The sequence below is a fragment of the Gopherus evgoodei genome, chromosome 1, assembly GCF_007399415.2.
Source record: "Gopherus evgoodei ecotype Sinaloan lineage chromosome 1, rGopEvg1_v1.p, whole genome shotgun sequence".
NCBI classification, from domain to species: Eukaryota; Metazoa; Chordata; order Testudines; family Testudinidae; genus Gopherus; species Gopherus evgoodei.
Genome location: NC_044322.1, coordinates 210,249,761 through 210,274,755, shown reverse-complemented (window position 1 = coordinate 210,274,755; position 24,995 = coordinate 210,249,761). Strand labels below are relative to the sequence as shown.

The 24,995-nt window shown below is 43.1% G+C and overlaps 1 protein-coding gene across 1 annotated transcript in view; it reads right to left on the bottom strand.

Moving 5' to 3' along the window:
- Positions 1-17,708, bottom strand: part of ATP1A1 (ATPase Na+/K+ transporting subunit alpha 1) — a 31,628-nt gene extending 13,920 nt beyond the window's left edge. The window contains exons 1-9 of the mRNA XM_030533879.1: positions 17,604-17,708; positions 7,800-7,913; positions 6,801-6,860; positions 5,134-5,337; positions 4,621-4,734; positions 3,897-4,031; positions 3,561-3,678; positions 2,056-2,324; positions 988-1,186 (exon numbers count right to left, since the gene is read on the bottom strand). Coding sequence (XP_030389739.1) covers positions 988-1,186; positions 2,056-2,324; positions 3,561-3,678; positions 3,897-4,031; positions 4,621-4,734; positions 5,134-5,337; positions 6,801-6,860; positions 7,800-7,913; positions 17,604-17,615 — 1,225 coding nt within the window. The 5' untranslated portion in view covers positions 17,616-17,708. The remainder of the gene's footprint in view (positions 1-987; positions 1,187-2,055; positions 2,325-3,560; positions 3,679-3,896; positions 4,032-4,620; positions 4,735-5,133; positions 5,338-6,800; positions 6,861-7,799; positions 7,914-17,603) is intronic.
- Positions 17,709-24,995: the final 7,287 nt, after the last annotated feature.

Below are 24,995 nucleotides of genomic sequence, written 5' to 3'. Positions count from 1 at the left end.
TCAGTAGTGGCAAGGGTCAGACTGACTTCCTTTCATAGATCGGGACACTAGGAATCAGAATTCCTGAGTTCCACTCCAGCTCTCCCACTCACTGTTAGGGAAGTCCTGGCCTCACTGTGCCCAGTCTTCAAGATGAATTTTAAGTTCTAGCACAGGGATGACAATTAAAGGACTCATCCACTCCATTTACCCCATGTTTATTGTTGAGGAGCTTCACATGACAAGAATTGAACATGGTTTCCCTGGAAAGAGTAAACCAGGCAAAAGCCTTTTAAAGTCATTTGCTAGCTGGGAGGGACACAACTACTAAGCCTCGAAGATTTTTCTTCATTGAATAAACACTGGTTTATTCCTACTATCGTCAGCCCAAATGTTTATACTGCACTTTGTGTGCTTCCAATAATGCTTTGTATTTATATAGTTTGATACTTTGCACTGTATTACACATGGTTGAAGTACTAGTGTAGACCAGACACAGCCACTTTCAAAACTGGATCAGACAAGCACAATCAGACCTAGGGAAAATCAAGTCTTCCTCACCAGTGCAAATGCACCTGATAACTAAAACATTTTATAGTTTAGAAAAAAATAGACAGTGGCGGAGCTAGGACTGAAACTTATCATTTACGGGCACTTTACATAATAGGCTTGTAAAATTCTACTTTGAGTGGCGATAAGACTTTGATATCTTGCCAAACGATTTCAAGGTCCTAGAGCAAATCCAAAACCTGAATTGGAACTAGGGGAAGTGATCTTTCCAATGCTCAATGTCTAGGAGTCATCAGTCCAAGGAGGTATACATTCAGGATAAAGAGGAAGTTAGCATGGGGCCATAATGAGGTTTATATTGATTAACGAGGAACTGTAGCAGACAAGTTCTAAATCCTCCCAACTCTGCACTCCAGACACCAAAGTCTTAGCTAACAGATAGTGTAAAAGGACATCTCTAGCACAACATGCCAATTAGAAACAGAGAACTTGTCTTACCGCTCTGGTTCTCTGTGGTGTCAGCCTCATGAATCTGATTGTCAAACCACATGTGGGCAACTGTCATGCGGTTCTGAGTCAGGGTGCCAGTTTTGTCAGAGCAGATGGTGGATGTGGATCCCAGGGTTTCCACAGCTTCCAAGTTCTTCACCAGACAGTTCTTACGAGCCATACGCTTGGCCGTTAGTGTTAGACACACCTGGGAGAGGAAGTGAGAAAGATGGAAGAATCAGACGGGTGCTTGTACACTTATTTAGTTCTACATAACCCACAACTGGCACTACAGTGCAGTAATTTTGCATTTAGAAGCTGCAGTTACCACTCCCCCACAAGAACAGAAAGCAAGGATTCTTAGACTTGTTTAAATTTAGACCAGACTGTATTTTCTCCTTCATAAACATCTCTTAAGGTATCACATCCTGGGTCAATAAGCCTTAAAATAAAATGCCAATAAAAAAAAAAAAAAAGAGTACAGAAACTACTCAAGAACATGAGAAGTTTTTTAAACAGTTTGGCAAATCAGGGCCATGTCTGGTTATCTAAAGTAAGTAGAAATGACCTTTCCCAGCCATTCAGTTGGGAACTCAAAGGCATGAGAGTAGGTTGGTGGAAGGTACCTTTTTACTTAAAGACAAAACCCCCCTCACTATTTTGAAGTAAAGAGGTTAAATGTCACCACATTGGATAGTCTCGTATCAGAAAGGGAACTGCATTTATAGTCCTGACTTTTTGACTAAAGAGAGTTAATAATAGTCTTGCAATGTGAAACTTATTTTATGATTTAGTAATTTGGGACCCATCTACAGTAGCTGAAGAGTTTGAAAACCGTGGTTAATTTTGCAAAAGGGTTCCAATGTAGTTTGGATGAGTTAGTACTAGGCAGAAACACGTGACTGTTTCTTAGACTAAATTAATCACTCTCACAGGTTGGCCCCACCCACACCAACCAAAAAGACTGTTCAGCAGTGCGAAAACCCCTTGCTATGATACAGTTTGCCTTCAAGTACAATCTGAGAAAGATTAAGTGCAACTGATTTCAAGCTATCTTGATATTCCCCACCAGCTCACCGTGACAGTAGCAAGCAGACCCTCAGGAACGTTGGCGACAATGATTCCAATGAGGAAGATGACGGCCTCCAGCCAGGTGTACTCAAGGATCAATGAGAGGATGAAGAAGCTGACTCCCAGGAACACAGCCACTCCAGTGATGATGTGGATAAAATGCTCAATCTCAGTTGCAATGGGAGTTTTCCCCCCTTCCAGTCCAGATGCAAGAGTGGCAATACGGCCCATCACAGTATTATCGCCAATGTTAATGACAACACCACGGGCGGTGCCTGGAAGTGAGAGATAACAGGCTTTAATAGAGTACTCACTGATGCCAAACACAGAAAGCTACTTTGCTTTGGTTTGAGTTTGGAGGCGCTTAATCAGATCTCCATACATTTGTTCAAAAGGTATTTGTTCACACCACAATAGCCTTTGCGCCCTCATCCACATCAAGTATATGTGAGGAGGAATCTTTAACTCAGCCCCAGAGCAGGAATTCTTGTGTAAATTAAACCACCATTACCACACAGCCTTCCTGCACACCTGCTCCCTTGGATTCCAATTAGGGAATAAGGACCTGCTGCACTGCAGTGCACCCACAGGGTTTCTAAGAGGGCAGATAGCTTTCCAAAGCCAGGCACAAGATGACATAAGCAGGCACAGACTTTTGCTTGCTTATCACGGCAGAAGAAGGGAATCCCTTCCAAATGCCAGTCCCTATTTTGGGGCCTATCCCTCTGGTACAATATAACAAGTGTCAACCAGCTACAAAGTACAACATTTCTGCTCCAACACTGGATTGACAGTGTGATCTAGGCATATTATGCGTGTTGCCATAAAGGTATGTATGTGCATATCTGAGGGCAGAACTGAGCCCTATATGTTTATGAAAAGAAGACAGACACTACTTTTTATTTGTAAATCCTCATTGCACTTTATCTTGTTACATTGGGACATGTCCTGTCACACAGTGTGACAAAGGGAGGGGCTAATTTATATAATAGCCACTGAGTCTGCTGAAGAATTCTGCAGGTGGAATACTAGTTCTGTTTGAGAGGCACTGGAATTCTAAATTCTCTAAAGCAGCTACATTACTTTTAAACACAACACCTGTGTCTGATTATATTATTACGGTGCCCCAGATCTCAATTGGGCCTTTGAGTGAGAACGATGCCAGGGGAGCTGTACAAATCCATGTTCTTTTTCCTTTTTAAAGATTTGAAATAATTAAATTAATAGAAGTAGAGTAAAGCAACATCTTGGAGGAAGCTCAAAACTCAAAGCTAACATTGCTGCAGAAGCTTACTGTCCAATTACACACTGGCAAGTTCCTATCAGAAACAGCCTCTCTCAGGGGCTATACCCTGGTTATTTGCATGGGAGTTGGAAGTGGAGTCCATGTGCTTCCAACTACGTAACGTTACACATTAAACATTTATACTGCCATAGCAGTTTTGTGATTTAATGTCCTCACCCCCCATGTTACATTAGTGCACATTTTATGGAGTATTAAAGCCACCTACCTTCTACACAGTTGGTGGAAAAGAAAGCAATGTTCCTCGTCTCCAGTGGGTTTTCGTTCGTGAAATCTGGAGACCTGGTCTGAGGCTCTGACTCACCAGTGAGTGAGGAGTTATCCACCTGCATGGAAGATATATATCACTGTTTCTTGCACAGGTGGACAAATACACAAGAAGGAAAAGAAATTTAAGGGGAACACACTGGAATTCTAGGGCACTTCTATATTGTCATCAAAAAAACCTAATGTCCCATAAATTCAGCATTGGATTTAGCTAGTTAGAAAAGTGACTCCCTTAGTATGGAACAGGGTTTTCAGAGACATTTGAAAATGCACCCACCTTACAGCCATGAGCACTTATGATACGAAGATCAGCTGGAATTCTGTCTCCTCCTTTCACCTCCACTAGATCTCCAACTACAACACCTTCAGCATTTATGCTCAGCTTCTCACCATTTCTGATCACAAGGGCTTGCTATAAGAGTCAAAGAATACATTACTTTAAATATAATTCAGAAAAGGCTTCAAGTGGTCAGAGGGTCTTTCCTCTCATGGTGGTAAGTCAACTTATTTACCATATATGGGAATGTGGTTGAAGAAAATAGATGGGTTTAGTTTTCCTGTCATTAAAAGCTCCTTCTTGCCATGGTGATAAGGCCCTATGGCAGTTATGTGCGACACAGGCTATTTAATCCAAATCAGAGCTAAATTTCTGTAAGTGCTTTATAATCAGGCCAACAGAAGTCCAATATACTAAGAAGCTGCAGTCAAGTGCTTTACTGGACACCAATAACTGGTGATATTCATCCAGCGAGGAGTATAGCTAGAATTTGCTATTGTGCACTAAGTAACTTTGCTAATGCCAAGAGAAATATGAAACTTCCACTTTTAACAGATGGAGACCCATACTGACAGATTTGACTTCTTTAATGCCAATCTGCTACAAACTAGTAAAATACCTCCTAAATCCAGTCATGTCTTTTGCAGTGAGAGCAACATTCTAATCAGGTTAACAATCCTGAGCTAGCAAAAGCCTGATTGCTAGGTGACCAGACATTACATACCTGAGGCACCATGTTTTTGAAGGATTCCATGATCTTAGAACTCTTTGCTTCTTGGTAGTACGAGAAGCAGCCAGTTATGATAACAACAGCAGCCAGCACAACACCCAGATACAACTGCAATGAACAAAAAGTCAACTGAGAGCAGATTTTGACTGAAGGGTTTAATTATCAATGTCTAATGCTTACACTAAATTGCACAGCTACTTGCAGTCTTTACATAATGTCTGCGCACAAGTTAATCAAGAGCTACGGTCAATTTTATGTTCCAGGAAACAGCTGAAACTTCTGTTAATGAGATCAGATGTGAGCTGAAATTCAGCTGCTGAAGGCATGGACTGAAGACCATATACTGTATGTAGAAGCACAGAAATTAAACTAGAGTGAGAGACTATAGTTATGAAAATACTATCACTCATTAAAAACCTTAGGAAGAGTTCTTGGACTGAAAGTTTAGATGCAAGACAAACAACATGTTTAGCTCAATGCAAATGAGCCTACTACACAAGTACTCACATTATCATTATTTGGCTCCTCATCCATTACAGCCTGGATGCCATAAGCCAGAAAACAAAGAACAGCTCCAATCCACAATAGAAGGGAGAATCCTCCAAACAGCTGTCGGCAGAACTTTACCCATTCAGGAGTGGTAGGGGGAGGTGTGAGGGCATTTGGGCCATCTCGAGCCAAAATCTCAGCAGCACGAGCAGCTGTCAAACCCTAGAATGCAGGTTGGGAAGGTAGTCTAGTTATAGCACTGCAGTAAGGTCACACCACCAGGCTCTTCCTCAGTTTGAGGCACTGTGGTCAAATATGATGGAGCAAGCCATTGTGAGCTCATTGCAAGAATGAAAGCAAAGGCCGGAGAGAACACTTTCCTTACAATAAAAGGGCAAAGACAATGAGAGCCTTTTAGTGTCTACAAATCTGCACAATAAAATAACCTCATAAGTAACTTCTATTTCCAGCACTCAGATGGAAGTATAAGCTGGTCAGGTGAAAGGTAACAGTACAGGAGTTCACAATGATGATGGGCCTTCAATGTCAAAGGTGTGACGGAACCACAATTGTGGAAGTTATGACCCCCTTACCCCACCCCGAGAACAGTCCACAGCAGACTGTCAGAGGCTCGGACGTCATGGTACAAGCAAAAATCAAAATGGCCTTTTATGTGGCCGTTTTGATTGTAGTCTTCCCGAAAAAGTCTCTCTCAAGTTTTCAAGAAGTTTGACTTGTATGAAAAGAATTAAGTTTTTCGCCCTAATGTGCTATAAGACCCAAAATAAAAGATATCTTGCTGCATCAAACCATGTAGGAAACAGCTGTCAACTAAACAGTACCAACCAAGGTGTGAAACCAGCATTGTACCCTGCTCAAAGTGCTGACCAATTCATTTATGAGATATTAATCATAGCAAGCTAGCACATTTTACAGGTTTCTACATGTCTCAGGAAAAACAGTCAAGTGGGAGATAAGTGATGTAGAATTTTTTTTTGAAGTCTGAAGATTTTTTTTTTTTAAACCAACAAGCTACACCATCTACCTACAAGATTTTTTGGGGGCCTGAAAGCTTTCTTCTTCGGTTGTGTGTGCCCTGTACAGTCAGTTTCTCTCTTGCCTGAGAGGCCCCTTTTTTAGGGGAGTAGAAATATACTTGTACAAAACCATCAGGACATTAAGTTGCTCTTTAAACAAGACTATTTCAAAATGCTCTATCCCTTTAGTTATCAAGTACAATAACTTGGTGGGGGTTTGCTTCTTGTCTGAGATTCCGGCACCCTTTGTTATAAAGGTAACATTTTAACTACTGATGGACAGTGTTACATTTGTGGCCATGTCCTGGTTTACAGCAGAGGATTACCAGACAAATACAAGAGAACACAAGCAAGAACACTCAATGCAAAACCTAAGAATCACCCTGGAATACTTAAGAGTCACATGAATAAATCCTAACTTTGTTAACAAACAGTCACTAAAATGTTTGAGCCAATCAGTATAAAGGGAGGAAGAGGAGATATTTGTGAACACTAATGCTAGAACTGTTAATGCACAGACTAACTGGAAGAGTGGTGGTAAACAAATTTGACAGCACCCAGATCTCCCTTCACAGCAGGCTTATCATATCGGTGAACCTGTTCCTTTTAAGAAGTTGACAAATGGGACACGCAAAAAAATCTACCTACCCGACTCAAGTCTGTTCCATATTTACGATGAAGTTCATCAAGGCTGAGTTTATGATCATCCTGGTGGAAAGAGAGAAGAAATTGGAGTTGGAATGTGCAATAATAGTCCATGCATAACAGTAAGCAGAGGCTACTTACTGGCTTTCTACTTTCTATTCCGTTGCTGCTAATAGCTTCATAAGATGGGAGGTTTTCATGGCAAGGGACAGAGTTAAAGCTGAGACGGTTCCAAAGTTGTAACTTCACCATTTCATTCCTCTCACCCTGCTTATAGCTATTCAGAATAGATTTACTCTAGGCAGTACATTGCTGAGTGTTAGACAGATGTCATGCTCCATCCAAGAGGTGGTTGCATTTCTAATGATGTAGAGTACCCTGAAAGTGGTCTGCATCCCAGGAGGTTTTTTGGGTGCGTGTGTTTTTTTTGTTTTGTTTTTTTTAATGGAAGGGAAGAGGCATACAGAAGACTTGCTAAACAGTCCAAACTCCCCTTCCTAACATGCACAGCAAGCTTGCAACTGGTTAAGAGCTTATACACTTTTGTTTCCACATCGTATATCACAGCAAGGAAACACGATCTAAAGTAGAAACTGGTGAAATTTAGCCAAATGTGATGCACAATTCACTCATTGTGGACAGATGTCCACAGCACTAAAACCGTTTAGCAGTAATGCACACTACTGACGACAGTCTCTGCAGGGGCCAATGTTTAAGTCTAGCCATAGAGACATAACTCACTGGCTAAAAAGGCAGTTGCTCCACAGCAGGCCAGAGTCAGAAGGGGAAGCACAATGTGGGAAAGACTGCACTTCTGCTACCCAAGCTGCACTTACTCTGGGGTATACATTTATACTTCGGCTACATTGAAAACTTATTAGATGCCTTTAGTCTCTGTAGCAATGTCAGATTTTTAAAGGTAGGCACCTAAAGACAGAGTGTTTTCAAGGAAGTACATGTTGTTGAAGAGACACCAATTCTTCCCCTTCCTCACTTTCTTACCATTGAGACTTCCTTTTTCAGTTCATCCATATCCTTCTTTTTCTCCTTCTTCCCCTTTTTCTTCCCGGCACCATGTTCTGATGTAGCAGTAGGCTCATACTTGTCACGTCCAGTCTGAGAAAAATAAGGTGTTTTGAGAAATGGCTGATCTTTAACTACTTCTGTAGTGTGTATGGTTTCTATATTCCCCATGCACAGAATTTCACGTCAGACAACTACTTACATTTATATTATGCTACTTTCTTATAAACAAGTTGGTAAAAAGACTAGCCTGCTCTACAACATCCCTATGCAGCACGGATTACTGCCAGGGATTGCGCAAGTGCTGGCTGAAGTTACTAGACAAATAGCAAGCTGCACACTATTCACAGATCAGTTTTGAAGTCTGAGCCTCAGGCCTGGTCTACACTACGCGTTTAAACCGAATTTATCTGCATTAAACTGATTTAACGCTGCACCCGTCCACACAATGAGGCTCTTTATATCGATATAAAGGGCTCTTTAAACTGGTTTCTGTACTTCTCCCCAACGAGACAAGTGCTGAAATTGGTATTACCATATCAGATTAGGGTTAGTGTGGCTGCAAATCGAGGGTATTGGCCTCCAGGCAGTATCCCTCAGTGCCCCATTGTGAGTGTCCAGATTGCTCTGGACAGCAATCTGAACTCGAATGCACTGGCCAGGTAGGCAGGAAAAGACCCGCGAACTTTTGAATTGCATTTCCTGTTTGCCCAGCGTGGAGCTCTGATCAGCATGGGTGGCGATGCAGTCCCAAATCCAGAAAGAGTTCCAGCATGGACCATATGGGAGATACTGGATCTGATTGCTGTATAGGGAGACAAATCTATTCTATCTGAGCTCTGTTACAGAAGATGAAATGCCAAAGCATTTGAAAAAAATCTCCAGGCTATGATACAGAGTCCATAGCATAGTGCTGTGTGACAAGTGTAATGGAAAGCCAAAGAATCAAATGGATGCTCATGGAGGGAGGGAGGGGGGAATGAGGACTCCAGCTATCTCCCAATCCCCGCAGTCTCTGAAAAGCATTTGCATTCTTGGCTGAGCTCCCAATGCCTGTAGGGTCAAACACATTGTCCGGGGTGGTGCGCTATACCCTGAGTAAATTTACCCACCCTCCTCCCCTCCCCTCCCCCCCCCCCGTGAAAGAAAAGGGAAAAAAATCATTTCTTGACTCTTTTCAATGTCACCGTATGTCTATTGCATGCTGCTGGTAGACACGATGCTGCAGCACTGAACAGCAGCATCCTCTCCCCTCCCCAGTGGCAGACGGTACAATATGACTGCTATCCATCGTCATCATCAGCCCGTGAGTGCTCCTGGCTGGCCTCAGGTGAGGTTGGCCGAGGGCACCTGGGTAAAAATAGGAATGACTCCCGGTCGTTCCTGGTAGATGGTACAGAACGGCTGGTAACCGTCCTCATCATAGTAACTGGGGGCTGAGTTCCATCAGCCCTCTCCTTTCATGTCTAAAGAAAAGATTCTGTCCTGCCTGGACTGTCATAGCAGCTGGAGGCTGCCTCCCCCTCAAAGCAACAGATGGGGTTGTTGCAGGGACACCCCCTAGAATGGCATGCAGCTCATAATTCCTGCGGGATCTGACACGGAGCGGCTGTGCTCTCCGGTACTCTGGTACACTGGTTCTCTAGTACACTTGCCCCATATTTTAGGCAGGACCGACTATTTTTAGATACAACATAAAGGAGGGAATGACCCAGGGAGTCATTCCCATTTTTGTCTTTGCGCTCCTGGCCAACCTCACCAAAGGTCAGCCAGGAGCACCCATGACAGCAGCAGACGGTACAGAACGACTGATAACCATCATCTCATTGCCAATTTACAATGGCACAGCAGACAATACAGAACGACTGGTAACCGTCTCTGCTACCTTGCAATGGCAAATAAATGCTGCTGTGTAGTGCTGCAGTACCGCCTCTGTCAGCGGCATCCAGTACACATATGGTGACAGTGACAAAAGGCAAAACGAGCTCCATGGTTGCCATGCTATGGCGTCTGCTAGGGCAATCCAGGGAAATAGGGCGCGAAATGATTGTCTGCCGTTGCTTTCACGGAGGAAGGAATGAGTGACGACATTTACCCAGAATCACCCACGACACTGTTTTTGCACCATCATGCATTGGGATCTCAACCCAAAATTCCAATGAGCGGGGGAGACTACGGGAACTATGGGATAGCTACGGGATAGTTACCCACAGTGCAACGCTCCAGAAATCGACGCTAGCCTTGGTACATGGACGCACACCACCGAAATAATATGCTTAGTGTGGCCGCGTGCACCTGACTTTATACAATCTGTTTTACAAAACCGATTTATGTAAAATCTGAATAATCCTGTAGTGTAGACATACCCTTAGTCCAACCAGAAGTGATCCACATCACAAGAAATCAGCTCCAGACTACATACAAAATTCCTTCAGATGTGTATTAACTCTGTTTTCTCATGTTAATCTAAGCAGGGCTCTGGAGCTGTGCTCCGGCTCCGCTCCAGCTCTAGGCAAAACCTGCAGCTCCACTGCTCTGGAGCAGCTCCATGCTCCAGCTTCAAAGCCCTGAATCTAAGGGGGTGAGTGTGGGGATGATGGAACAGGAAGAGAAGCGATTCAATAGTTTAATCAATTTGAAAACAGATTTGACATTTCATCCATCCCCAAAACTTGGCAAGAGTTCATTTCAAGACACTTTCATACTTGCTCTTTTGACAGTCTCCCAAACAAATAGTGCAAATTATTTTTGAAGACTGGTTTTATTTTATAGAGCAGATCCCCCTATAAATATTTTGGCATATAAGCATGATGTGTGTTATTACAAAGAAATAAAAAATCCACCCACGTAGAGCTGCGTATGCCTTATGGAACAAACTGATTATGCTTCCATAATTCTATTTTCAGACATCTCTTATTCTCCTTAATTACAAAGGACATTTGCTTGAAATTGTGGTCTTTGATGCTTATCTCAGGTTGTGGAGAGTAATAAGCAGCAACAGACAAGCACCTAAACAACACATTGTTTTCATACAAATGTCTATGGCAATCAAGAGACAAGAGAAGAGAGAAACACAGGACAATTAAGAAGCAGAAACATTAAAAAACAGTTGGAGTTTCCCTATGAGGCACTAGTAGCCCCAGGCACTTTGTGTCCTTGCATATTGCAGTGGGACCATGAAATGCAAATACGATCTCCCGCTCCACTCATGCAAAGGTAGATTTCCATACTTGCACAAACCTCTAGCAACACAGATCTTCCCCCTCCCATTTTGCGTAACATCTAACAATTACTAACATTTTCCCTTGGCAAATTTTCCACCACAGTTAAAATGACAGGCTCTGACAAAACCTTAAACTGTAATGGCCAATATGAGAAATGGATGATGATAAAACTAATACAATAACTTCTATGTTGTGCATGCACCTCTGATCAGCAATTGGATTACTGGTGAGTTAGTGTAATGCATGCCAAGAACCTGTTAACAGGGTCCCAATATTCAAGTATTAAGAATGACCTTTCACATAACTTAAGATAAAAATAATTAATTACAGCAATGGTTTCAAACTATGGCCCATAGACTCTAGGGGTCTGCAGACTACGTCTAATATTTCCAAAGGGATCTGCACCTCCATCTGAATTTTAAGGAGTCTGCAAATGTAAAAAGGTTGAAAACCATTAAACTGTACATCTGAAAGTGAAATTGACCATAAACTAAACAAGTGAATCCAAGCAGTCTATTTTCATTGCCAAAGCTGACAGAAAAGACTCCATAAAGCACCATATTCCCTTCTTCACTGGAGGTGAGCATTTATGTTCTTCATACTTCTGCATGCAGCCACAGGAGATCTGTGCAACAGTCAAAAGAACACTGCAGGCCATTTTTAATGAATGGAGTGGAACTTGTCCTTTACCTCCTCTTTTATCTGTAAAGAATGAAGTATAGCTAAAGATTGTCAGCATTCTTGACACTGTCTTCACCATACTAAAACCACACTTTTTTAAAAAAAAAAAAAGGTGAAAGCAGTGTTACATGCTTAGGACAGCACTGAACTTTTAAGTACGGACATTCCAAGATCATAAGAATCTGCTACAAGGCAACTTATAAAATATTTTCAGAGCACAGTAAGTTGCCATAATTTCAATCCACATCCTCCAGTCTAACAAATTATTTTACTTTAAATTATGAATTGATACTAGGCATTTATCTTCTGCTGTACACAATGTACATTTTGTGATCTTCCTGAAGCTTAAAAAGCAAGTGTGATTTCCAAATGTACATACAGGGCGGGGTGCACAATACTGTGTAAAATTTGTCTGCTTCATATTACTCTCCCTAATACTTTTGTAATTCTGCCTGTTCAGAAAGTAGCTGGAGGTTAACTTGCTCATTTCAACCTTTTATTCCATCCCACTACCCCAATCCAAGTCACATGCTGAGGGCACTCTGACACAACTACTCAAACAGGATTCTGGGCAGCACAAAGTATACTGAGTGGTCCTTGCAAGGCCTACACATCAAAAAGCCAATTCAATCTTGCAGTCTAAAATGAAAGCATAATTCAGAGCTCATACTGCTTTGACTCATTTCTCCTCTACCATTTACTGAATGTTCATTGAATGTTCGTTTTGTTTCAGTACTGAGATTTTCAGTCTAAACATGGATACCATTTCTGCTCTAACCCTGAACCTAAAGCTACAGCAGCTAGGCAGTTTCTGCAAGTGGTTTTAAATGCAGTTATCTTTGTGTGAGATAATCTGGTTAGGGACTGAAAATGGATTTACCCCTAGCCAGGATGGGGAGGGGAGGGAAGGAGAGGCCTATGCCTAGTAGTTTCTACATAAGTTAAGACTGCACTGAAGTTGGCTATTTTTCAGATGTGCTTGAGCACCCATGGTTCCTACAAAATTCAAGGAAAATTGTAGGAACTTAGGTTTCTATTTTTCAAAAGTGAAAAGTTCCAAGCCCTTATGATTGCAAAGAACACCCACACTTCAGGTGTTTCATTTAGCCCAGGGGTAAGCAATAGGCAGACTGCGGGCCAAATCCAGACTGCCAGTCACTTTTGACTAGACTATGAAATCTTATTTACTTTTTGTTATTGTGGTGTGAAAAATATTTCTCTGGAGTCTGGACCTTGGTCAAGAAATCTGGACCCTGACAAAAAATTACTGACTACCCCAAATTTCACCAAGTGACAGTGATCCACAAGGAGCTACAAAAGAAAACTATCCCTGCAAGAGGTTGGGAAAAGTCCCTGCTTTCCATTGGTCCAGTCAGAGCTTCTTAGCCAAAGCTTTATAGGCTTTACACAGCCCAGATCTCTGACTATGGTTGGATCCCAAATAAAAAAAAAGAGAGCAGGAAGCCTAACAGAGCAGGTTATGGTAGACACTTTAAATAACAAAAGCAATGATTCTTGGCATTGGAGAAAGGCAGCAGAAGAAGCATTCAGATGTACCATTCTATAATGTCTCAGTCTATGTGACTGAAGTGATGCATGATGAGAGCCAGAGTGTTAAAAAAAAAAAAAAAATTCACTAGAGACCTCCTCTTGATATTTACATTATGAACAGTATGGCACAAGGCATCTCCAGATGAGTCATGGACAAGGACCACTTTCCTAGTGATAGACAGCAAAACTGCCCCTCGTGAAATTTAGGAAATGCTATGGCTAGCCTTTACTCTTCTGCCCCCTCAAAAACTAGCCAAGTTTGAATGTTCAGCTTCCTGCTTCTGATTTTACAGTACAACATGGTTACTCTGAATCAGCGGTACTCAAGAGGTCTTCCAGGGGTACATCAACTCATCTAGATATTTGCCTAGTTTTACAAACAGGCTACATAAAAAGCACTAACGAAGTCAGCACAAACTAAAATTTCATACTGCTCTCGATACTATACACTGACATGTAAATACAAAATTTATATTCCAGTTGATTTTATGGTAAAAATGAGAAATAAGCTATTTTTCATAATAGCGTGCTGTGACACTTATGTCTGATTTTGTAAGCAAGTAGTTTTTAAGTGAGGTGAAACTTGGCGGTACTCAAGACAAATCAGGCTCCTGAAAGGAGAATAGTAGTCTGGAAAGGTTGAGAGCCACTCCTGTGGCAGTGTGCTAGTCATTCAGAAAAGTTTTACTGAATGGCTAGGGAGACCTCACTACACCCCAGTTGGACACAATGAGCAGACTTGCTATTTTCAGTCCTATACTCAACTTCTCCCTTCCCCTTTATGAAAATAAGTGAGTGCAAGCCACACTTAAAACTGGCTCTGTTCAAAAGCTGGCCCATTCATGGGAGGAAAAAAAAAAAAAAAGACAATAAATGCTAGATAACCCTCTGTGTTCCATGGAACTATTTTCATCAGAACCATAAGCAGAGCTGGCTTATGAAACCCAGAAAACTCATGGCTGATCAGTCCTTTCTGATTTGTGGGGCTGTCCTAATGTGAAGCATGATTTCCTCTTGCTGTATGACAGCACAAATAGGCTCCAATGTTCAAGACAATATAGAGCACACTACTAGCCATGTAAAAGTCCAACAGATACAACAAAAGGGAGAACATAATGTTGGCCAACTTTTTCAAAAGTGCTAAGTGATTTTAGGTGCCCAACTCAACACTTTACAGGAGCCTGATTTTCTGAAAGTCAGAGCCTTTTTAAGTGGTCAATTTGGGCACCCACAAATCAGAAACTGTTTTTGAAAGATCCCTTTTCTCAGCTGGTCTGTTCACCCCAAACTTTGCTAGTTTCTGGCAAGAAAAGAAGTCTATCCAGGACTAAGCAGCCTTCAATTTTGAGTCACACTTCCAGAGGTGAAACTACCCTTCAGTGAGTGTATCCTACAACCAGTTTAACAAAAGGAAGTGGAGGGGAGAAGTAACAGAGTAAACTGCTGCTCCTGGTCAGGCAATTTTCAGGCAAGATGATATAGAAAGCAGTTAGGGATAATATGGAGAATGACACTGTCTCCTGGCTACCTCTGTTCCTCACAGTCCTGTGTATCTTGAGGGGATGGGAACTGAGCTCCTGACAGCTGTACTCTAGGCTGAAAACCCAGCTAAGCAGCTTCCTCATCAGATTCCTCCTCCCCCACTACCAAGTAAGTAGAGTGGCTGTTTCCATCAGCTTCTTTTCATATGCCCTCCCTTCCCCATATACAGCTCTTACAAGGAGCACAGTTCTCTTCCCCCATGAAAAGACACTTGGGTAAAAGAAAAAAGAAAAAAGCCTTTCCTGTTTGGACAAACCAAGCAAAGATGGGTGAACAATATTCAAGTGGTTAAACCACACAGAGTCTTTCCTCACATCCCTTCCTTTAACAGGCTCTGATTTGACACATTTGCTAGAACAGTGTTGCAAAGTCACAACATAGTACACACATTCTGACTAAGCACACACAGTACCGGTAACTACTCTGTCACAGATTTTCCATTAGTATCCCTCCCGCTCCTTTGTTTTAAGATTCCATACTAGGTCAAACAGTCTTTTAATATGCATAACCTGTGTCACTTGACATTTTTAAAGTGCTTACATATAACACAAGACATTAAAATAACCAACAGTCTCCCACGTAAATACAAACACAACCCCCACCACTCAAACACCTTCATCCACCCCCCCACCTCCATTCTGGCCTTTGGGCTACAACTGCTGTGAACAGTTTCTACAGGATGTTCTGATAATGTGTTTGAGTCAGGAACTTTACAAAACCAATTTACATAGTACAGTAGATTAACTGTACCTAGTTACAGTGGCCACATGAGGTTTGTAGTGCCAATTACCCTTTTGCACCACTGTAAATAATTAAACAGCCTAACAGACTGAGATACGTTATACACTCCAATGTTTTTCTGGGCTACTAAATATGAAAAGGCCTTTTCTGAAGACAATTTATTTTAATTAGTGTCTGCACAGTCTTGTGTTCTCATGGCTCTCCTACCGTTCGTGTATTTACATCAACATTGTGACTGCTAAATGGCATTGATCAATCCAATGTTAGGTCAGTTAGTGTTTGTATAGCACTTTGGAAACAGACCACTGTAACTGCTAAATATTATTATTAAATAAGCAGAGTCATTTTAAAACCTTCCAGGAAATGTTTTAAGAACCTTAATAGAAAGTTTCCCTCCACTCCACATAGTTACCTGTACACCATCTAAAATATTCAGATTAAAAACAGACACTGCTTTTTATTTTTAAAAACAGTCTAAATGATCAGCTAGGGAGGATTTTTTTCTTTATGCTGGGTTTAGGACAAAGTTCTTCTCTCTGCTCCAAAAATCTTGGCTTTTGCTTTCTTGGCTTCACTCAACCTTACTTTTTTTTTTTTTACTATGGGTTTTATTATTATTATGAATAATCAGCCATAAGAAGCTCTTTTCATTGCCAGTTCCAACCTGGCAAGCTGAAAGGATTAAAAAATGTTGATACAGCCCCTTACCCAAGAGGGGAGAACTACACAAAGCATTATGTTATATTATACCATGCCAGCAGTTTGGTGTGATGCAATGAATTTCTCAATCCCTGAACACCTTCCTTCCCTCTCCCTTTTATCACTGGCTCTGGCTACTATTGCTAAACAAGCCCTACCTATTATCATGCAAACTTTCCCCTCCAGGCCTTGTACTTTAAGGAGTATAAAGTACTTTTATAATAGCCAGAAGATATTTAAATGGCTACAGTTTCAAGTTTAGCTCCAGAAGGACATCTGATAATGTTACCACACAAAGATTTCTTTTCCATGCTGACCTGGGGACTGTTAGTATAACCTTCAGCCTGGAACATGCGTTCACCCACACCATTCACAGGCAAAGGCCCTTTATAACCTGAAAAATGTAGCCAATTTGTTAGCCACAGAGCCAATGGAGGGGAAAAAAGAGAAAAAAAATAAAGCGATCAGAAATGTCACACATAACCTGGTCAGATGAGGCATACTACATCTTAACAGACTGATCTGCTCATCAGTTTGCTCTGATGAAGTGGCCTACAAGCTTATGCTCAAATAAATTTGTCCGTCTCTAAGGTGCCACAAGTACTCCTGTTCTTTTTTCAGGTTTCTATGATAAGCCTAACATTAGATTAAAGTCCCTCCCCTTCCCATTTTCCCCATGCAGCTTTTACTCATGTTAGAGCAAATTTAATTATTTTAAGTGTTATGACTTAAACTAAGATCGGTTTCAAAAGCCTAAGCCACCTCCTCTATTTCTATGGTGATCTGATGCCTTTCAAAGAAACAAACTGTAGAATTGTAAAAAACAGCTGTGTGTGTGTGTGTGTGTGTATATATATGTGAGTGAGTGAGTGAGTGTGACACACACACACACACCCCACATCCCCCCCTGGTGGTTTATTCATCGCAGAAAGTTAAGAGCCCGGCATCAGCGCTGCCGGATCCCTCGCGAGATCACCGCTAACACGCCGGGCAGCAGCGATTCATTGCCGGGTTTGGGTCTCTCAGACCTTCGGGAACCAAAGGCAGCCGCAGCCCCAGCCCCAGCTCCCAGAACTGCCCAGCGGGCTCGTTCTCCCCCCCACCCCCCGCCAGGCGAATCGCTCTCGCGCAGCGACAGTTGCCCCGGAATCCGGAGCGGGGCCCCTCGCGCAGCCGGCAGCGCGCGCGGCACCGCCGGGCGGGGGCACGTCCCGCCGCCGGGCCTAGGCAAAGCCGCGCGGCTGCCCCCGCCCCCGGTGCACCGGCCGGGAACAGGCCCCCGGGCCACACCCGCCTGGAGCCGGCCAGGGCCAGCGCGCCACAGGCCGCCCCGCCCCGCACTCACCCCCTTGCCCATGGCGGCGGCGGCGGTGCCGGGGGTCGCGTCTCGCTCGGGGCCGGGGCGCGCGGGGCTGCCACGTGTCCTGCGCCGCTGCCGGCTGCGGTGACTCGCTGCTGCTGCTGGGACCCCGGGGCTTCCCCGGCCCGCTGCTGCTGCTGCCCCCGCCGAGCTGCGACTGCGGGCGCCGCTTCCCGCCCCCTAAAGAAGGCAGCGAGGCCCCGCCCCCGCCCCGCCGGCTTCGCAGGGGAGTGAGCGCGCGCTAGGGGCCTGGTGTGTGAGCGCCCCGCGCGCCCCCGGGCCGGGCATGGAGCCCGCACGTGCGGAGGGGGTGTGACAGCAGCCTGGTCCGCCTGCCCCCAGCGGCCCGGACCTGGGGGCTGGGCGCGCTCGGCTCCTGGCTTGGGGAGCGGGCAATACCCAGGTGCTTCAGGAAGAGGCAAAAACTGCGTAACATTTAGGTCCGCGAATACCCACAGGGTCCGCACCTAACAGACACTTACATAGCCACGGCTCAGGGACCACTTCCTGGGATGAGGAAGACGTCACATGCTGTGCTGAGGGGGTGGGAGGGCGGGAAGAAGTAGTGACAAAGCACCTGTTGCTCTATTCTAGTGAATACAATGTTAGGAAGAAGTGACTGAGATGACACATCCTGACCCCCCCCCTTTCAAAATATAAGCACAAAATACATACAATGGTCATGATGATTTCAGGCAAGAAAGTGGTTTGAGGAGGTCAGTCTATAGCAGGGGTTGGCAGCCTGTCAGAAGTGCTGTGCCAAGTCTTCATTTATTCACTCTCAATTAAAGGTGTTGCATGCCAGCAATACATTTAACATTTTCAGAAGGTCTCTTATATAATAGATAGCTAAATTATTGTTGTATGTAAAGTAAATAAGGTTTTTAAAACGTTTAAGAAGCTTCATTTAAAATTAAATTAAAATGCAGAGCCCCCCGGACCAATGGCCAAGACCCGGGCAGTGAGAGTGCTACTGAAAAATCAGCTCGCGTGCCACGTTTGGCACATGTGCCATAGCTTGCCTACATCTGGTCTATAATTACAGTCTTACACCATGTGCCATCATTTATACTTGTGCAAAGTGAGTGTAAAACACTTCTAATGAATGGCATAAGTGAAGAATTTTTGTTTGGGTAGCATTTTTACAAAAGCAGGAGGTGCAATGGAGTGGAGAATTAAGCCCTGCATGCATGGATGCCATGGACATACACTGAATGCACACATGCAATAGACACACATCCACATTCCGTGCATGTCAAGGCCACCTCACTCTCACACACAAAATCTTGTTGCTATTGTATCTATGTTGAATCTTTTCAAGCTTTTTGAGGGCTTGACCTACCACATTGGCTTTAAGTCTCCAAGCGGAATATGGACTTTAGCATTTTTTTAAAATAATTATTCTCCTGAGAGTGTGATATGACTGAAGTACGGTCTATAATCAAATAATTTCCAGAAGCTGTAACCATTTGTAAATAGAAGTGTGCCCTTTCCTCCTTACCACTGCTCACTGTTTCAAGACCTTAGGATCTGAGGCTGTGCCAGACTTGCACAATCACTAGCAATCATTATTTGCATTCATTCAAACTGGTCTGCGGCACAGTCTTCAAGTGCACAGTGGGACCCATCTGTACCATATCAGCTACATTGCATAAATAAATATTAAGTCAAACCATACCTTTGCAGATACAGGTATCAGCTCCTCACATTTAGGAGTCAAGCCTGTTCACACTATCATTTCTTTTGCTTGCCATTAAGAGAATCCAAGTAAATGTAGACCAAAGAGCACCCTATGAGACCACAACTGGAAATGTCGCTGTCTTCAGCAAAGAAAAGTCCTTGTCTATGTTGGTAGTCCCTGTTAAGCAGTGACAGTTTTTAAAGATTGTAACCATTACCATTCTACACCCAAGCCCGATCAGCACTAGCATTACTTCAGCTTCACTGGTGTTCGCAATACTGGACTTTCTACTAGAGATGAGCCAATGGCTGCTGACACCAGTTTAGGCACCATGTTGATTAGACCCACTCTGAGCAGGGTTGGATGGCATGGTACTTGAAATGCCAGTGGCCCTGCTATCCCAGGATTAAAACCTTGATACAGCCTGTTCTCAAGGCCAATAAATATAGATAGATGTTTTGTGGCAAAAAATAGCTTCTGAGTAACAATCAGCTGAGAGATTGCACTAGACTTCACCGTGTGAACTTTCGTGCTTTCAAGCATAGTTATGACCAGAAAGTTGTGACTAGTGCAGTATTGCCAACCCCAATTGTTCTAAAATCATGAGTCAGGCTCACCAAAAGTCACGAGATTGGCTGTAAAATCATGAATTTATGTAAAAATAATAGATTAGGTGTTTGCCTTCTGCTTTTTGAGCCTTTAGGGCAGTGTTTCTCAAATACTGCCACTGTGGCTGCATGTGACCACCAGAAAAGCCCCTGGGGCAAGGGGCTTTTCTTGCAGCCACAGCCTCCTGGGCAGTGATGGGGGGCAGGGGCATGCAAAGCATCGGCCCCTCCTCCAGGGCCATCAGTAGTGGTTGGGCCCTGCCCCTCTCTGGAGACAAAAACTGGAGGAGCAGCCAGCCAGTGAGTTCCTCGCTTTCCCCGGGGTAGTGGGGTGGGGCTTCAGCCTTGGGTGGCAGGCTCCAGGCTCTGTTCCCTGGCTGTGTGGTGACGGGCTTTGGCCCCAACCTCACCCCCAACCCCCATCGCCCTGGCCCCTGCTGTCTCCCCTAGTGCCCCATTGTCACTGGCCCCTCTTCCTCTGTACCCTCCCCACCCAGGGCTTAATTAATCCCCAGGCTTGCCAGGACTTTGTAAGTCTGCTATGAAAAATGATATTTGTGTGTTTATTGTTAGCACTTTTCACAAGAGACTTACTCTTTAAAAGTCTTTAAAAAAAGCAACCAAAAAACCCAAAAGAAGTAACAGGAAAAAAGACAAGAACAGGCAGAGCACCTTATCTGTGTTTCTACTATGTTTAGGTCCAGTAAAGAATAGAGACAACAGTACATTTTTAATATTGAGTCTGCAAAAAAGTCCTACATAAATAAATTACAATAATTTGGATATATGCATGTGTTTGTTTTTCCTAAAGTTAATTAAGTATTTTAGGAAAAACAGAGTGGCCACCAGCAAGAGTTGGTGGTTGCACTCTGAGGCCGCCAACATTTTTGTTGCAAGAACCTCTGCTTTAGGGTGCACTGAGGTCACATTTTGAAGCTGTGTCTGCAGCCTGGGGTGCTAGATACGTACTTTGTCTTTAAGAATGAAGACTCAAATCATCACATATCCGCTTGGCTCCAGGAGCTAGGGTTTTAAGGAAAACAGACTCATGACAAAAATCACAGGAGTTGGCAACACTGAGCTTGAAACTAACATTATTGTGGAAGATGCCATGGCTTGTGCTAGGCAGGAAGTCAGCTCACGGGGGTCCCTTGTGGTCTTAAAAAGCTATGAAAAGTGACTATAAAAATTCTCCTTACTCAGCAGGTTTGCTCCCTTTGCTTACAAATCCTATTTTAGCCAATCAAATAAATTCATTAGCCCAGTAGACTCCATTCAGCCCTGGCAGTGAGAGTTAGGGACACACAGAAAGACCCACTATTCTGCCTCTCTAGTCACATTTCAGAGCTGAGCCATAATGAAAGGTATCTCGATATTTAAGGGAGACCTGCCTGTACAAAAGTTGCTTTTCTTCAAGAAATAAGCTTGGTAATATTACAGAAATGTGGATCCTTAAATAGCTCAATTGCAGGAAATGGTGCTAGCCAAAGAGAAAATGAGGTCTTGTTTTCAATGGAGTGGAAGAGCTAGAGTTCCTCCTGGATTTGGTGTAGCAGTGAAAGCGGATAGACCTTCATTTTACTGAGGAAGGATATCCAGTCCTTTAATGAGGAGGCTTTAAATTCCCCGAACCAGAATAGACTAGAGATCATTAGAAAGGGGAAGATGGGAGCATGCAAGATTCTATCACTTTATCATCCTGTGCAGTTAAACTGCTTCCAGCTCACATTCCCTCTCTGTAAAATGGGGATCAACTCTATTCAAATAATTGTAAAACATTTTGCAAGCCGTGAATGAAAGGTGCAGTATATGTAGGAAGCATCACTTATTTTTATTAAAATCATTTTCACAGCATCAAACTGTGATGTTTTAGACAGAGCACTCTGGCTTTAGATAGGAGAATTAGCAGCATGTGAAATTTAAAGAAATTAAGATTCTGGGTCTGATCCTGATCTCTGTGCAGGGTTAGAAAATATGGTGGTATAATGCCTGCAGCCAATCTACACTAAAATTTCAAGTGTAGCTGCCATGGTGGGAGATTTCATGAACAATGCTAGTGCAGATGAGATATAAGAGAAATGTCTGTCATTTCTGAGGCAAGAGAGTTTCTAAATAGAATGATTTAAAATATCAACATTTTTTATGAGGGGGATCTGCCTCGACAAGGCTGAACTGATTTTTGCCAAAGCAAGGTAGTCAAAGAAAAGAAATGTCTCTTGTTGCAGGCCAGGTCTACTGCTAAAATTTAGATCGACCTAGCTACATTGCTAATGAGTGAGAAAAATTCACATCCCGAGTACCATTGTTAAACCAACCTAACCCCCAGGTGTAGATGCAGCTGGGTCAATGAAAAAATCCTTCCATCAACTTCACTACCACCGCTTGGGAAAGTGGATTATCTACTTTGATGGAAAAATGCCTTCCACTCACGTAGGAAGGGCCTGTACTACAGGTGCTACAGCGGCACAGCTGCAGTGTTCATAAGTGCAAACATGTCCTTGGATCTCCTAATAGAAGCAAAGCTAAAATATTTTTATTACTCCAGTTTATTTGGTTACACCCCTTTGTTTATATGTAGGACCTACATTAATTAGTTCATGTTTGTAAAGTGCTTTGAAGATGGAAAGTGCTATGTGAGTTCTTAATTTTATTATTACTTTTAAGATGGGTATGTTTATTTTATAACAAATGATTGATTAAATCTGTTAATTTTAAAGAAGGTTTCTGTGTTGTGGGAGATACAATTAATATCTATGCTAGTCCACTTTTTTTTTTAAACTAGATCTTATTTAGGAAGTTAACAGGTTTACAAACCCTAGCTATATGAATAACAGAGACAATACAATAGTCACTGCAGCAGTGAGCTTTTGTTTAGAAAATCATTATACAGTAATATAATCATTGGATCTCTCTCTTTAACAGGGTGTTACCATGCTAACCCAGGTTTTAATGGCACAGTCTATTAAATAAACATTCCATTTTAGCCACTTCATCCAGAGGGATGCGGGGGGACAACTCTATTGTTAAGGAAGCATTGTTTATGATGTTCCGAACACTTTGTACTTCTTAGTCACCATACTGCCAGAGATCTCAAAGCAATTTACAGACATTATTTTAGCTCTCCAGGCCCCTCTACCCCATCCCCATGTGCTAGGCAAGTATCATGATCTCATTTTCCAAATGGGGAAGCCAGCCCAGAGAGGGGCAGTGACTGCCCAACATCATACAGAAAATGGGGTGGAACTGGGAATGTAGGTCAGCTCTCGTGATTCCCAGTCCTATACTTTAAACACAAATGTCCTTGCATCACACTCTTATCCTTCCAAAATCCATTTGAGTCCCCTGTTAAGAAACTGACCTGCAGCTGTCATTCTGATCTTTCACTATATAACTAGGAGACACAAGGTAGGTGAGGCAATGTTTTATTGGATCAGCTTCTGTTGGTGGAAGGCAGGACCGGCTCCAGGTTTTCTGCTGCCTCAAGCAGCAAAAATAAAATTAAAAAAAAAAAAAACGCTGATTCGCGGCAGCTCAATTGCACCGCTCTGTTCTTCGGCGGCAGTTCAGCAGCAGGTCCTTCACTCCCTCTCTTCTTCTTCGGCGGCACCTCAAATAGGAAGAGAGAGGGACTGAGGGACCCGCTGCCGAATCCCTACCGAAGACCTGGATGTGCCACCCCAATAGCAGATGGAGTGTCGCCCCTTTGTATTGCCTGCCTCAAGCACTTGCTTCCTTAGCTGGTGCCTGGAGCCGGCCCTGGTGGAAGGGACAAGCTTTTGAACTTCACAGAGCTCTTCTACAGCTCTGCAAAGCTCGCAAGCTTGTCCTTTCAAACCAAAGGAAGTTGGGCCAACTAAAGCTATTAGGTCACCCACCTTGTTTCTCTAATATCCTTGGACCAACACAGCTACAAAACTCCAAACAACTATATAAGTTGGGTCATGCCAAGCCAGTACAGTGAAACTCCTCTTATTGGCCCCTCTCCTCCCTCTTCCCACACTTGTTTCCGTTATGTTACTCACTTTGCATCACTTGCATGAAAGACTCCCCGATTTGTGAGGTGCCTTGACAAGGAAAAGCACTATTCAACATTTTATTGATCAGAATACATTCCATGATTCCAATTCGATCTGAATGAAAAAGGGTTCTGCTGAACTAGGACAGGAGAGCTCCAAGGCAAACCCAGGTGTTGATGATTCAGTAAGAAGCACTCTGTCCCAGACTAGGGTTTAAAAGGGGGTGATGTTCGCTAATACATGCTAAGTAACACGTATTAAAAGTCTAGTGTAGACACGGCAGTGCATACCTGTACATGATCTACGCTAGTCCTGTTAAAGCCCATCTTCCTCTCTAGGTGTCAGCTCAACCAGGTTAGCATGCGCTAAAGGCTGCGTGTCTTGCCTATGCTAGATTTTTAAAAAAGTTAGCTAACACATGCTATAAGTGGATACATTTCAATGGCAGACGAAGTGAACCTCAGATGGCATTTACAAGGTAAGTCACTTTGAGATTCAGCACATTATATAAATGCAAGTATGTATTAGTTATTAACATGTGCATAACATTCAATAGCTACATAGCACTTTTGATCATAGTGCTTAACAAAGGTGAATTTTATTAAATTGAGGAACAGAGAGGGCAGACTTGCCCAAGGCCATGCAGCATGTCTATAGCAAAGTCAGGATAATAACCCAGGAGCCCTGACCCCCAGTCTCCTGTTCTTACTGCTAGACATGCTGCCTAAGCCTTCCACATATACATATGCCGATATATAGTACATTGTAAAAACAGGTATGACAGGGAAGCCAAGCTTTTTACTCATCTGACTGAGCCTAAACTCGGGACCGTGCTGGCTCAGAAGCTGGGGGTATGTGTGCAAGAGTTAAAGAGTATACGAGCGTCTCATTACCTGCCTGATCCTTTTTTATTGTGGGACCAATACACCTACAGTACAAGCATTGTCTGTGGTGTTGCAATAGGGGCCCTCAAGTATATAGAAACAGCTCCTCTTGACTTCAGTGGGAGTTGTTGCACATACATATGTAGGGGTAATCTTTGGCCTTTGCTCCAAAACGTCTGTTAGTCTAT